Here is a 15248-nt window from a genome sequence, read left to right on the forward strand (position 1 = left end):
TTAGCAGCTTTAAAAAAAAACAAAACTTTTCCTCACAGTTTCTGTGGGTCCGGAATCCAGTCACCGCAGAGCTGGGTCCTCTGGGTCCCGCACAAGCCCGCAGTCAAGGTGTCTCGGAGGCAGTAACTACCTCGGGGCTGGACTCCGAAGGCTCCACCTCCGGCAATGCTCACGTGATCGCAGGTTCGCTTCCGGGTGGGCTAGCGCGCCCAGGGCGCCAGCTCCTCGTTGGCTGTTGGCTGAGTGACTTCCGCAGTGTTTTGCGTTGTGAGCCTCTCAGAGCAATGGCAGCTGGCTTCCATTAGAGCAAGCAAGGCGGAGGCCCGTCTTTTTTTGGTCACCTAATCCAGAGTATAACATCCCACATGTTTTTCACTGTATTCTTTTTTTAATGTTTTTTATTTATTTTTGAGAGACGAGAGGGTGCGAGCAGGGGAGGGTCAGAGAGAGGGAGACACAGAAGCTAAAGGAGTTCCAGGCTCTGAGCTGTCAGCACAGAGCCTGATGAGGGGCTCAAACCCACGAACTGTGAGACCATGACCTGAGCCGAAGCCGGATGCTTAACCGACTGAGCCACCCAGGCGCCCCTGTATTCTGTTTATTAGAAGCAAGCTTCTAGGTCCAGCTCACACTTGAGGGGAAGAGATTACACAAGAGCATATACACTAAGACAGGGATCACTGGCAGCTGTATTGGAAGCTGCCATTCCAATGATGTAAATCACCAATTGGCTTGTCCCTTGTTGCTTTGGAGAATCTCCAACCATTATTCAACAAACAAAATCCTGACTGATACTCATTCTGGATCACAGTATACAGAATTTTGCATCCACAAAACAACTAAATGACAAACTAATATCTAACAGAGATTCTTTAAAATTTTTTTTAATGTTTATTTATTTTTGAAGGAGAGAGAGACAGAGCGAGAGTAGGAGAGGGGCAGAGAGAGAGAGAGGGAGACACAGAATCTGAAGCAGGCTCCGGGCCCTGAGCTGTCAGCACAGAGCCCAATTCAGGTCTCTAACTCACAAGCTGGAGATCATGACCTAATCCAAAGTTGGACGCTTACCTGACTGAGCCACCCAGGTGCCCCTGAAGACCTGTTCTTTAGGACTGAGTTTGGGGCTCATGTTTGAAACACTGCTCATTTTCTCTGCTCACAACACTGCTTTACATTGGGCATTTCTCTTCCACAGTCACACAAGCTTCTTGTTGAACCTGTTTTAGCGGCTCTGAGGAACCCATGCTTATCTTTCTTAAGGTGCCTTGAAGGCCCCAAAAGTGAATTATAAGTCTGTTTCAAAGCCTGTTTAAAAACAGACCAACCTAAATATACTCTTCCTAATGGATACAAATCTGACTTTTGAGTTATGTGGCACCAGAAATATAAATTATTTAAACAAATGTCTTTTTGTCTATTTGATCTACCTTTGACTGGGGGAGGGGGCATGAAAATCATCCATGCCAAAAAAAAAACTACTAAAAAAATTAGTGATTTTCTTTCATTTTTCATGTTTCCAATGCTTTTTTCTCTGTATTTTTGTCATACTATTTTATCAAAAGAAGTCCATGCTGTAAGGTATTCACTACTGATTGTAATTTACAGCCTCAATGGACTCTTTTTTTTTTTTTTTTGGCCTATAAACAACAAACATTTATTTCTTGCTGTTCTGGAGGCTGGGAATTCCAAGATCAAGGTGTTGGTAGATTGAATGTCAGGTGAGGATGTGCTTCCAAGGTTTATAGACAGCTCTCTTCTCACTGTGTTCTCACATGGAGTCTTTTTTTTTTTTAACTGTAATATGACTTAGTTTATTATCTTTTTTTTTTTTAAAGTTTATTGTCTAATTGGTTTCCATACAACACCCAGTGCTCTTCCCCACAAGTGCCCTCCTCCATCACCTTCACCTCTCTTCCCCCGCTCCCTCAAATGGACTCTTTAAGCACTTAACCATTTAAAACTTTTATTGCCTTAAATTCTACTTTGCCTAATATTACTTTTATTCACATTTTTAAAATTCACATTTTAAGGATAGATTTTTGGTCCCATTGTAGGTTTTTGGGATCATTTTATTTTGGATGTGCCAATCATAATCAGTGAATCATTGATTGCACTTTGTCTTTTTAACTGAGAATTCTCTGGGTGGGCTCCCCCTCCCCCATTTAAAAAAATGTAAATCCAAGTTAGTTAACATATAGTGTAATAATTATCTCAGGAATAGAATTTAGTAATTCACCACTTACATAGAACACCCAGTGCTCATCCCAACAAGTGCCCTCCTTTATACCATCACTCATTTAGCCCATCCCCCCACCCAACACCCCACCAGCAACCCTCAGTTTGTTCTCTGTATCTAAAAATCTCTTATGGTTTGTCTCCTTCTCTGTTTTTATTTTATTTTTGCTTCCCTTCCCCTTTGTTCATCTGTTTTGTTTCTTAAATTCCACATGAGTGAAATCATACAATATGTCTTTCTCTTATTTCACTTAGCATAATACCCTACAATTCCCTCACATTGTTGGAAATGGCAAGCTTTCATTCTTTTTCATTGCCGAGTAATATTCCATTGTATATATTCCACATCTTCTTTATCCATTCATTAATCAGTGAACATTTGAGTTCTTTCCAAACTTTGGCTATTGTCAATAGTACTGCTATAAACATTGTGGTGTATGTGCCACTTTGAATCAGCATTTTTGTATCCTTTGGATCAATTGGGTGGGCTTTAAATTGGAGGAAATTAAAAAGTCCTTCCCAAATCACCATGAATTATGTTGCATGGCACTTATTGTTTCCATATCCTATTTTGTATTGATAAGAAATTAATGTTGGCAAGTTACCAACTTCATTGTTTACTCAGTGTCAATACAATGTGCCACTAGACTAATCTTAAACTTATCAACTGTCTGATTTGGGGTTTGATGTGTTCAAATCTATGCCCTATTCCACAGCATTTGGTAACATTTGTACTACATTGTATTATTTTTAACTTTTAATTTGTCCTATGTTTCCAAGTGAATTCTAAGCACTTCTAATGAATTAAGGATCAGTAGAAGGCTCTCCAAGGTGACTTAAAATATACTTTATTATCAGATTTGACTTTACTATGCTTTATTCTCATTGGTTTTCTCAATTTAGTAGCAGAAAGAAAAGAAATCAAGTTTATTTCTTACTCTCCCTATATTTGACCATTCTCTGTAACCAGAGCATGATGAATTCTGAATACGTTCGCTGCAAATATTTTTAAGACTGGATTGACTCCGAGTATATGCAGTTTTTAAATTTGTCTGGAAGATTGCATCTTCACCTAGTTGATATCAGGTGAGGCCTTTGATTTGTTTCAACAGGTTAGAGAGTTGTGCAAAGGCAGGAGAACAAGCCCTAATTACTTTACCACTCTTGATCTGTGAGCTCAGCTTTGCTCCACCTGCAGGCGGTACTGGAAATAACCAGACCGGCAATTCTAGCCTCACTCATGAGAGGAAATAAAAGAGATAGGCATGAAACATTCTACTCCAGAGAGGCAAAATTGTTTTTACTATCTTAAAATTAAACTGTTTACATTGTTAGCTTAATTTAAATTTTTTAAACATTTATTCATTTTTGAGAGAGAGATTGAGAGAGACAGCATGAGCTGAGGGGCACAAAAAGGGAGACACAGGATCCGAAGCAGGTTCAGGCTCTGAGCTGTCAGCACAGCGCCCAATGCAGGGCTTGAACTCATGAACCATGAGATCATGACCTGAGCCGAAGTCAGACACCCAACAGACAGAGCCACCCAGGTGCCCCATACATTGCTAATTTTATTAATTACAGCTTGCTATTTCCTGGATAAAACTGAAACCCGATAATTTCCACAATCTGTGATAGCAGGAAAATATGGCGCAAACACATTTTCTCCTGCACTTATTATTTTCACCTTTGCGTGGCCTAAGATAAAAATCCTTGTATGCTGGAAAGAGAACATTCCTCTCAGACACAGAGAACTCTCTGATCAAGTTATAGCAGCCTCTTATTGAATATTACTTACGTTTTTGGGAAATCATGGGAGAGAGCGTCTTTATACATATAAATATATATGTATATATAACATATTCATATATATTTATAGCTTTCTATAGTACATGTTAGTTATTAGGGGGAAAAAAGAGAAAAACAGGAAAATATTTATCTAGTCCTAGATCCTAGGATCTATCTATCCTTTAAAACCTAGGAGGGAAGATAAGAAGTATGATATATTTTTTAAAGCATTCAAAAAGTACAAATTATAAAACTTTAAAAGTAGCTATACAAATTTTATTGGAGATTTCTATTCTATAGAGAGCTAAAAAATATTTTTAAATCCCACATGAAAGCCCACCTTTACATATAATCTTTGGTTACATTTCTGTGAATGAATGCCCTTTAGTTGGTGTTCTTTCACAACAGAACGACTCTCAGCCTTAGGCCCACGGTGCATCTGCAGGAGGCTTCACAGCAGCGTATCTGAGGGAGCAGCTCTATCTTTTTGGGGCCAAAGGCTCATCACTCCCATCAGCAGTGAGCATTTGAAAGGGCTGCCTGCCTGTGAATGTTGTAACAGGCTTCAGAACTTTACAGTTAAAATGGAGTCAGGTGTGAGTGATGACCCGCAACTGAAAAGATCTGAGAATCAGAGGTCGGAGAAACATCATGGATGGAGTCTATTGCATATTTTGTCTTTTTGTTTTTCCTTTCCTTTTTGCATGGCGCAGTGGTTCTCAAACTTGACCACCCGTGAGAATCACCGAAGAGCATGTTAAAGCACAGTTTGTGGGCCCGCCCCGCGAGACTCGATTCGTCAGGTGGGGCTGGACAGGTTCCAGGTGGTACTGATGCTCCAGGGCCATGCTTTGAAAAGCACTGGCCTAGAGGATGAAGATCTTCAGTTGAATGAGCAAGCAGGCCGTGTGGCTAGGGAGTGTCTGGGGTCGTCCAAGTGCTTATTACTTGTGAGATTCCTTCTCTCTCCCCTAAAGTTTCAAGAATACCTGGCCCAGTCAGCCTTGGACTGATTATTGGAACTAAAGTAACAGTCCTAATAGGGGGCCCTTTATTAACCTGGCTGGGTAGTACATAATTAAAATCTACAGGTAGCCCAGAAACTTTGCTGGAATCAGTAGCTGCAAGCCTCCATCCAGATAAACTGGGGATGTAATAAGAAGGGCGGAGGGGACTTTTTTTTCAGAATTGTCTCCTTTCCTAACTTGCTCTTGAGTATACTGAAGCAGAAAATGGCCAAATCATATACAACTGAAAGAAAAGCAAAAGGCACGGCTGAATCATAAGTTGGAATCCTTCCTGTCAGCTCTACCTATGAAAGAGCCGTGTGATTCACCTCGCCCTCCCCAGCGCTTGAGTTCAGCTCCTCCTCACCTCCTTCCCTCTCTGTCAACAGGGCACATCCGGGCCTGCACATATACTGTCTTTGTACCCCTCCAAGTAGCAAGGTCATAAAAAGGGGCCCGTTCCTCTGAGCGGATGCAGTCCACAGCCCGGTGAGCAGGGCCAAGGTTATATTTCAGATCCACCCACTTAGCCGGTGCTCTGGTGCAGTGCACAGACTGCACAACTGCATGGGGCCCCAGCACTCATTCCCTCACCCCATCTAGTGCCCCATCAGTGCCATCCACAGTGCATGCCGCCAGCACACTCTTCCTCACATTCTACTCTGTTTGCACATTGGCTTCAAGGTCTCCAACCTTCCACCACTGCACCCAACACTACATAAAACCTGCCTCCCTTTTCAGCTTTTTTACCACCTTTGCTCACAATTCCCAAGCATCTGCCAAATGGAGCTACAAACTAAGCCGGGACATGCCACATTCCTCTACTCCTGCGTGGCTTTGCACATAAAATTCCTTTAGACTAGGAAGCTCTTCCAGGGCGCCTGGGTGGGTCAGTCTGTTAAACGTCTGACTTGATTTCAGCTCAGGTCATGATCTGGTGTTTCATAAGTTCATGAAACTGTGAAACTGTGATGTTAGCACAGAGCCCACTTGGGATTCCCGGTCTCCCCCTCTGTCCGCCCCTCCTCCTGCCTGCACTCAGGAGAGTGTCTCTCTCTCTCTCAAAAATAAATATTTAAAAAAAATAGAAAGCTTTCCCCCATGTTTGCTTGGTCAATATCTAATCATTTTAAAAAATAATTTTATGTAAAAGAAACATGGTCTTATTTTAAAACTTGGAAAATGCAAAGAATTATAGGGGAAAATCTATATTAAAAGGGTAACGGTGATTCATACTTCTGATTCTTTGATTTATTTTTTAAAAGTATTTCCTATACATGTATATTTCTGGATCATACCTTAAAAGTTTGTATCATGCTTTTTCATCTAATATTACATTGTAAGATTCCTTCTTAACTTCTTTAAACTATTTGAAGACATTTTTTCAATGGCTTCATAATTCTTCAATTATATGTGTATATACAATTGATCCTTGAACACAAAGAGATGGAGCTATAGTCAAAAACTTGTGTGTAACTTTTGACTTCCCCAAAACTTAACTACTAATAGCCTACTGTCGACTGGAAGCCTTACAGATAACATAAATAGTCAATTAACACATACTTTGTATGTTATATGTGTTATATATTCTTTTTTTATATACTGTATTCTTATAATAACTTTTTCTTAAATTTTTTTTGTATTTCTAGTTTATAGTCTCTCTGAGTTTTTTTCAAATTGTTGCAAACCTCCAAAAGTTTTTTCAATATAATTGAGAAAAAATCCACAAACAAGTGAACCTGCGTAGTTCAAACCTGTGTTGTTCAAAAGTCAAGTGTATATTATATACGAAGAGTTTGTTTAATCCTTGTTTTGGTTTTTAGTGGCTTCGTTTTCATTTTTTCCCGATAATAACACTACAAAGAAGAGTTTAGCACATCACTATGACAGCCCTTCTGTTTATTCTAGAGAATTGTCGAATGGAATACTAGAATGGTAGAAAACACTTTTAGGTTTTTGATATGCGCTGTCAGGTTGCTATCCAGAAAAGGCAGTCAAATTTACAAACTCACCAGTCACATTCCTTTTATTTAATAAAACCCTTTCTTGTTATTGAGACTCAATTTGGTTTTTGGTTTAGTCCTTGACAATTTCATTTTAATTTTGCATTTCTTGGATTAGGTTGGAAAATTTTGTACATTTATGAGCCACATACAGTTTTTTTATGCAAACTATATCTTGGGGGCTTTTGTCCAGCATTCAGTCAGAGTCAAACTTCCTACTCATTTTCAACACTTCACTTAAGCATCTTGTCACTGAGAAGTTCTCCTGATGATCCCACACACAACCCCAAGTTCAGATCCTGTCTTCTAATTGGACTGTGTGTGCACATTTACTCTTGGGACTTCTACACATTATTGTAACTGTTTATATGACTGTCTCCCCTACTGGACTCATGGGCCAGGGCTGAGTCTTAGGTATTCTTTTCCTCAGCACCTAACCAATTGCCTGACATAAGGTATGTGTCAATTAAGACTTAATGATCCAATGAACAAATGAAAAGAAACAGAAGATCATTGGAGAATGGACTTCTAACTTAACTTGGATTTCATCAGGATGGTATATCTACACTTTGTATTAAATGAAAAGGTTCACTAAGTCCTTGGATAAAGCTATGCAAACTTGTTTAGGCTAATATAAATGCTAATAGAAGAGCATATAAAAATTCATACTATTAAACCACTAGAGAATGAAATACGACTGGCAACTGTTTATTCAAAAAAAGAAGACTAAACCCTTTTCTTTAATTTAAAGAAACTTCCTCTGCAAAATATTATAAAATTATGTTTATTGACTCCTCTGAGACCTTATCAAATTACCTTGACAATTATCATAGCTTATCTTCCAAAAGGAGAGCACAAAAAAAGACGCACCTTTTCTGACAATAAAACACATATATATATTTACCCATTAAATACTTGAGTGAAAGTTAAACTTGAAAACAAATGCATTTTTCATCAAGTCATCTTCTCAAGTTACAACTGTATATTCCTATTTTGAGCATTTCACAGTTTTTTTATATCAAAAACAAACAAACATACACACATGCATATATACATAGATACATACATATAGATCCAGGTTAATATCTCTCTGAGATAAACCAGAGATGGAAAATGGGGTTGCTGCTACACTGGAAATAAGGCAAACACTCTTCTCTTTGGAAGGGATGGCTAAGTGGGGGTCTTGGGACTATTCAAATGCAGCCAGGTGTCCAGCTCAGAGTCTCTGAGTGTGTTGGGTACATAGGGATCTCAGGGGTGCTGAAACCTCTCGAACAGCCCCTGTGTGTTCTTTTACCAACTGTGCAAGTTCTTACCTACTAGCTGGATTTAGAATTTCTTGTTTGGCTTATTAGCTGCAACCGGATTTTCCCTACGTCTCCCTTTTGGCCATAGTGTTGCTAACCTTTGTAAACATTTAAATGTACAATTAAAGTGCTCACTTGTGCTCCATATGAGCCACATTGTGCTCCGGTTTTGAAAGTATAGCTCTCAGGGATCTCACTATGATCTTACTGTTCCCACAAAGAGCAGAATATGGCTGTTAATAGGTGGATGGTAAGGTTGCTGACATTCTCAATTGAGGTTGGCTGAGTCCTGGGTGGGCTTTTCTCTGTGCCAAATGCCCTACTGCTTCACACAACCAAACACAGTGAACATGACTCTCTAGAAAGTCATATGTCACCATTTTTCAAAGCATAAATCCCTCCTGCAAAGAATCCATCAATATGATTAACATATAAAATAAAGTTTCCAAAAATTGAAACATTTTGTAACCCATCCCCAAATTTTGATTCCTACTGACATCCCTACCTGAATACACAAGAAACTAGTGTTCAAAAGATAAAAACTAGTTTTTCTTCTCCAGGTTGGGGACCACTGTCACATCTTGCCTCATGTCTACTTATTTATGGACTGCCTCTCCACATGAAGCAGTGAGCGCCATTCCAGAAGGTGGCCGGCAAAGGCCTCTCCAAACTCTGACCCGGCTGTACTTCTCACCCCACATCTCTGCGGAGCATCTATAATTCACGTTATTATGATACAAAATAAACAAATCAGGTTTCACTAGAAATGAATAGGATAAGAAATTTTAAGAACACACATCACGTAATTATAAACAATTGTGTTTCTACTGGAATCTGAATAAACACCCAGCAGTGTTCCAAATGTTGGAACAATTAATGTCATCACTTTAAGACTGTTAACATTGGTTACACTATGTGAAATTGTAGTTGCTGCTCATAACTCGAAATGAAAAAATCGACTGAACTGGTTCATGACTCTAGAGTGACCACAGATTGTTACAGATGTTATCAAATACTTCTGAATACACATTGAGGTGTTTTGTTCTGGGAGACAGCTTTTAAATTGTAAGTTGTTTTTTTTTTAATCATGGTTCTTTGACAGAAAATGTGACATATTCTTTAGCTTACCAGAGACCGGTGGTAAAACACTGTCACAGGCTGGACTCCACGTTAGTTCGGCAGGAATTACTATACCAATTTCTGTACGTAAGAGGCCTTATGAAAATCTTGTGAAAAGACATCCGAAATACTGGTGTTCTGAAAATTATGAAAATCCAAGGGTCCACAATGGAGATTACAGAGAGAAAACGCAAGGCCCGGAGGTCTTCCATTTCTTCGAAGGCTCTGTTTTTCTCATTGACTGCTTTAAATGCTTCATAGTAAGCACGATACTGTTTTGAAGAAAAACATCCCATTATGACATTGAAAGGCTGATGGTAGAAATAAATTCACTTACCTCGCTTTGCAAACATTAATTTCTTAGGAATCTGGCAACTTGGCTTGGAATATTCATTTTTGGTAAATCTGTAAGCAGCAAAGGCCACTGCAGCTGATAGGAGAAGTGAAGAGCTTAGAAGGTGCAGGGCCCACCTGATGGCTCAGCAGAAGTGAGTGCTTCCGGGAGAGGGGTCTAAGTCCCTGAGAGCTGCTCTACTTGCTGTGATGCTGTGGGGCTGGGATTTCCAGGTCCCTGCCAGGCTGTGCAGAGGAAGAGCAGACATGGGACAAACCCAGGCCACCAAATCTTTTACAAACAGGGTCACCACACTTCCATAAACACAGAGATTCTCTTTTCTCCAGTTTGCCTTTTATTCTTCTGCCTGCTTCCTGTCCTATTAGCCCCAAAATAAGCCTCACTTGTGAAATGTTGCATGTTCGGAGACAACAATGAAAGAGAAACTTTTAATTAACAAGGAGACCAGAAATACTCCAGTGGGAAGATAGGAGGAGACTTACACAAGGACCTGTTAAACTCATGTTGATTACTTATTCTTAGGATAGATGGTTATCTTTTTGTGACTGACATCCTCTTTTCAGACTAGGACACGGACAGACACACATACACACACACACACACACACAGAGAAATATAAGGCTACTTAATTGTACCTGACCACTACTATTGTCTTGATCTTCCCTGAGGTCTCTGGCCTCTTTGGAGCCCTGCAAACTGTCCCAACCCATGGCTTTTCCTGCCATTGAGCCACCATGGCCAGCACTTCAGCCAGCACTACTGTTGCCTGCCACTCTGCTGGAGGCCAGCTATTATATTCCCTAGGCCTACTTAGAGTCTAAATCCATAGTGGGACCAAATGGACTCAAATGGGACAGAAAGCATGCAAACTCAACATTACTGGGAAAGGTTATGAATAACTGTCCAGACCAGACCCATTCAGTGCAATCAAGGAAAAGGAGATGTGTTTTCCTGTAATTGCTTCCTTACTTTTTACTCTATTTTCTATAGAGCATTTCAGTGGGCTCAGACATTCCCATCCATCGCACTTAAGAAGCTACACTTAGGGGAGCCTGGTTGGCTCAACTGACTGAGCACTGACTTTTGGTTTCAGTTCAGGTGACTTCATGGTTTGTGAGTTTGAACCCTGAGTCGGGCTTTACTCTGACAGCAGGGAGCCTGCTTGGGATTCTCTCTCTCTTTGTCTCTCTCTGATCCTCTGCTGTCCACATGTGTGCACTCTTCCTCTCTCTCAAATAAATCAATATTTTTTAAACATAAAAAAGAAGGTACACTAATATCTGAATGCCCTCTTCCAACATCACTCACTGATAATACTAATAGTAATAACAACGGTCAGTGTCCATGTAGAGCACTGTTCTAAGCATTTATTTATTTTTTTAAAATGTTTTATTTATTTTTGATACATAGAGAGACAGAGCATGAGAGGGGGAGGGGCAGAGAGAGAAGGAGACACAGAACCAGAAGCAGGCTCCAGGCTCTGAGCTAGCTGTCAGCACAGAGCCTGACGCGAGGCTCGAACCCACGATCGTGAGATCTGACCTGAGCTGAAGTCGGAGGCTTAACCAACTGAGCCACCCAGGCGCCCCTTCATTTCATCCTCACCAGAATCCTATGAAGTAAGCACAATCATTATCTCCATTTCAAAGATGTGGAAACTGAGCATTTCATTTTAAAACCTTTTGGATTTTACATGCCCAAATGCTAGCTCCTTTCAAGGTCCATCTCAAACATTACGCCCTTCAGGAAGCCACTTTGAGGTAGTGGCTAAGTTCAGTAGCTTTAGAGTCTGACTGTGGGGTTAGATGGAATCCTCTCCTTGGCTGTGTGAAATCAGGCAAGTTACTCCATTTCCTTACCTGTACAATGGGGATAATACAAATGGATAATTCCATGACTGTTTTGAAGTTTGATTAAGATATGAGTAAAACCCTGACAACAGATCTTAGCACTATTATAGAACTCAAAAATTTGCCAGTATCATTATCTTACCAATTAGTAGCAATACCTTTTCTGCTCTAAACTCCCTTATGGCCCTAATCATTCCATTCCTCACCCTGTATTATAGCTTATTGGTTTTCTCACTTTTATATCCCCACAATGAATTACAGCATTGAATCTTGGTACCAGATACATGTTGAATTTGATGGTCAACAGCAGGCTACATGCTTAAGTTGATTTGAAAAGCAATACTTTATGTAAGTCTGTTTTTACATTTGTTCCTTTCTCCTCAAAGTGGAGTACCGCAAAATATAATTTTAACTATTACATAATACTTTATTAGTTGGGATCTGAGTAACTAAATGAGATTTACATAACTGAAACAAACCATTTTTATTTCTACACAGTATTTGTCCATGTCAGTTCTATTGTGTATTATTGGGTTATTTGTATTTTCAAGTCACTTGATTTATATTAGAAATGTATTGTTCTATATCTGGCCTTTTTATTTTTATTTTTGGAGTTTACTAAAAATGTGGCAAATTTATTCATTATGACATATTCTATTAATTCTGAAAAGATATCAATTTAAACACAATTTAGACTTTTGAAACATCTCTGTTGCTCAATACCATTCTCTAGAACATATTTTATAAACTGCTCCTATAAAAGATGGCCAGAATAATGAGTAACCTCAGAATATACACCCTGCATCTTTAAAGCAGTTCAATTTCCACAGTGAATTGGTGTGAGAGGAGCTCCCTCTCCTGGACTTAAGAGTCCATGAAAAAACATACTGCTGTTGGCCAACTTGCTGGAGACTTAAGCAGCTGGACATCCTGCTGAGGAGAGCTCTCTGGATTCTAATGCCCCTTCTATACCGTTTATCCATCACAACACCCAGACCTCGTCCTCTGCTTTAGCCCTTTACATCCACTTTCAACTCATTTCCCTGGACCCAATCTCTATCAGCCTCCTTTGAAAGGAGCACCCCACCCATTCTTTTTACCAAAATGAAATACATACATCAGTTCTCTCAGTACATGCAGGGTGTCCTCTATCACTTCTCTGACTCCATGGATTCCGATATATGCAGTCATACAAGCTTGTCCTTGTCTTTCCCTGGCTTGTAAACTTCTCAGCTATCATGGCTAATCTGTACCCATCCCTGCTCCCCTACCAAACCTCCAGGACACTGTGGGTCTCTAAGGTAAAATGAATTTTGATGAAAATATGTGACATGCATTAGAGAATGTGCTGCAAACTGCTTCTAAAGCTTGTCCTGCATTCTCTATATTGTCTTCCCAAAAATGTTTTCAAATTGGAAATCGGAAAACTCAATTTGGTTAAATATCTTGCTCAAATGCACCATTATAGCAAAATTAATTTAATTTTTCATTGGCTTAATGAAATATAATATTCATGGTATGAGCAAGGTTTTTTTTCTCCCTTCACATATAGCCTTTATCTTTTCCAGTCACCAGCCCCATTCCTTAGGAGAGTGATTTTCAAAGTGTGGGGGTCTCCAATAGCCATTCAGTGTGTCTTCAGGGTATCATATCATAAAAAAGATAAAATATAATATAAAAGATTTATTTGCCCTTTTCACTCCTAGGTGTACAGGAAATTTTATCAAGGATACCTGATGTGTAATGACATTATCACTCCAATGGCTAGTGTAATACATACTGTGTATTCTTGTGTTTGCTAGACCTTTCTTAGGTAGTTGATTTTGGATACACACATATGTACACTTTCAGAGAATGTTCTCAGTACTTCCATGCTAGCTAACATGTTTTCTTCCTGCTTTCCTGCTATGATCTCTAGAACTTCATTATCATTCATTATATCTTTGTGGAAGCCCCAAGTTTTCTTTACACTGATGTGAAACACAAGAAATAAGTATATTTTGCTAACTTGTTTTGCAATAATATTTAAAATTTTTCTTATTTAAAATTTCTAATATGATAAATACTAACAGATATAATCTACAAAATAAAAGTTCTTTGTATCCTTCATAATTTTTAAGAGTGAAAAGGGATCTTTACACTCAAAAATGTTAGAAAACCACTGCATTAGAAAACTGTGCTGAGGGGGAGTAGTTAAGACGGCAGAGAATAAGGGGACCCGTGGGATTGTCTCCTGCCCAAAACACAGCTAGATCAACATCAAACCGTTCTGAATGAACACCTAGGAAACAGATTTGAGGATTAACAGAGCAATCTGCATAGTTTGAGGGAGACAACACAGCAGGGTACATGGTATGGAGGGGTGGATCCGGAGAGAAGAGCCGTGGTGGCTCTTAGAGGAGACAGAAGTATTCAGAGAGGAGAAAGAGAGGGAGACAGCGCGGCACGTCGGTTTTGTGCAAGAAAGCACGCCCCCTGAAAGCAGCAGAGAGAAAAAGCGAAAGTACACACACAGAGGATTATACCAGAAAACTGTCCCCCCAGAACCACTGACAGGGGGGAAAGGAGAGGGCTTCAATGCCACCAGTTTCTTATAAACAGCAGAGCACAGGGTCTGAAGTTTCAGACGTCAGCCCCTGAGGGTGCCCAGGCCAGGAAGTGGGGTGGAGCTGCGCGGGCAGCAGGGTCTGAGGACCCCTGGGTCTCCTTGCTTGGAGTGCATTTGGGAGAGGTGATACTGCCTTTCGGTGGGGAAATCAGGTGGCTGGTTCAACTGTACAGGAACAAAGATGCAGGCTGAGGGCAGCAAAGCCTGGCACTGGCTCTATGTTGCAATTTGCCATAAACTCTGAGCAGGTGCCGCTGCTGCTGGTGGCCTGTTGCCCGGGACAAGTCCACTCTGGCCGCAGCGACAAGACCCTCCCCTAGAAGCACAGCACAAATCCCTTCCACCCACTTAGTCTACTGATCAGAGGCTGCTGCAGTTTCCACTCTAGGGGAAATTGGATTTAGCTTCACTTGGGTTTCTTTGTTTGTTCTTTTTGTTGTTGTTGCTTCTTTTTTTGTTGCTGTTTTTCTTTTCTTTTGTTTCTTGGACACAGGAAGAGCAAAATTTTTATCTATTATGTTTTATTTTTTCTCTCTCTTTTTTTTTTTTCCTATCAAGCTTCTCTTAACAAGCACTCCAAACACACCTTGATTTGGCTTCCTTTATTTGCTTTTTTGTTAATTTTTAAATTTTATTTCACTCTATTATTATTGTTTTTCCTTCCTGCAAAATGAGAAGACAGAAGAATTCATCTCAAAATAAAGAACAGGAAGAAATGACAGGCAGTGATTGAATCAATGCAGACATAGGTAAGATGTATGAACAAGTATTTAAAATGCGGTATCATTGGATTTAATGAAATGTTTAGAGGTGCAGTAGGCATGACTTTGAGTAGATAATGAAAGAAAATGCAAAATGCTTATTGATTTATGATGTGGTTTCATCTTAGCTTGGGCAAACCATGCAGTATTTAATACATAGTAGCAGAATATTTACTATTGAAGCTTGAAAAGATGTGAGTTCTTTGTGTGCAATCTTT

At 39.7% G+C, this 15248-nt stretch overlaps 1 protein-coding gene across 4 annotated transcripts in view; it reads right to left on the bottom strand.

Moving 5' to 3' along the window:
- Positions 1 to 240: 240 nt before the first annotated feature.
- Positions 241 to 15248, bottom strand: part of PTGDR (prostaglandin D2 receptor) — a 22709-nt gene continuing 7701 nt past the window's right edge. Inside the window, exons 2-3 of one of the 4 annotated variants that reach the window (XM_029951277.1) lie at positions 9466 to 9728; positions 241 to 341 (exon numbers count right to left, since the gene is read on the bottom strand). In XM_029951277.1, the coding sequence (XP_029807137.1) occupies positions 9489 to 9728 (240 nt within the window). In that variant the 3' untranslated portion in view covers positions 241 to 341; positions 9466 to 9488. Of the gene's footprint in view, positions 342 to 5212; positions 5272 to 6232; positions 6459 to 9379; positions 9729 to 15248 lie in introns of those variants that run through there. The other 3 variants (XM_029951278.1, XM_029951276.1, XM_029951275.1) reach the window with 3 other exon arrangements.

Source organism: Suricata suricatta, chromosome 9, assembly GCF_006229205.1.
Source record: "Suricata suricatta isolate VVHF042 chromosome 9, meerkat_22Aug2017_6uvM2_HiC, whole genome shotgun sequence".
Classification (NCBI taxonomy): domain Eukaryota; kingdom Metazoa; phylum Chordata; class Mammalia; order Carnivora; family Herpestidae; genus Suricata; species Suricata suricatta.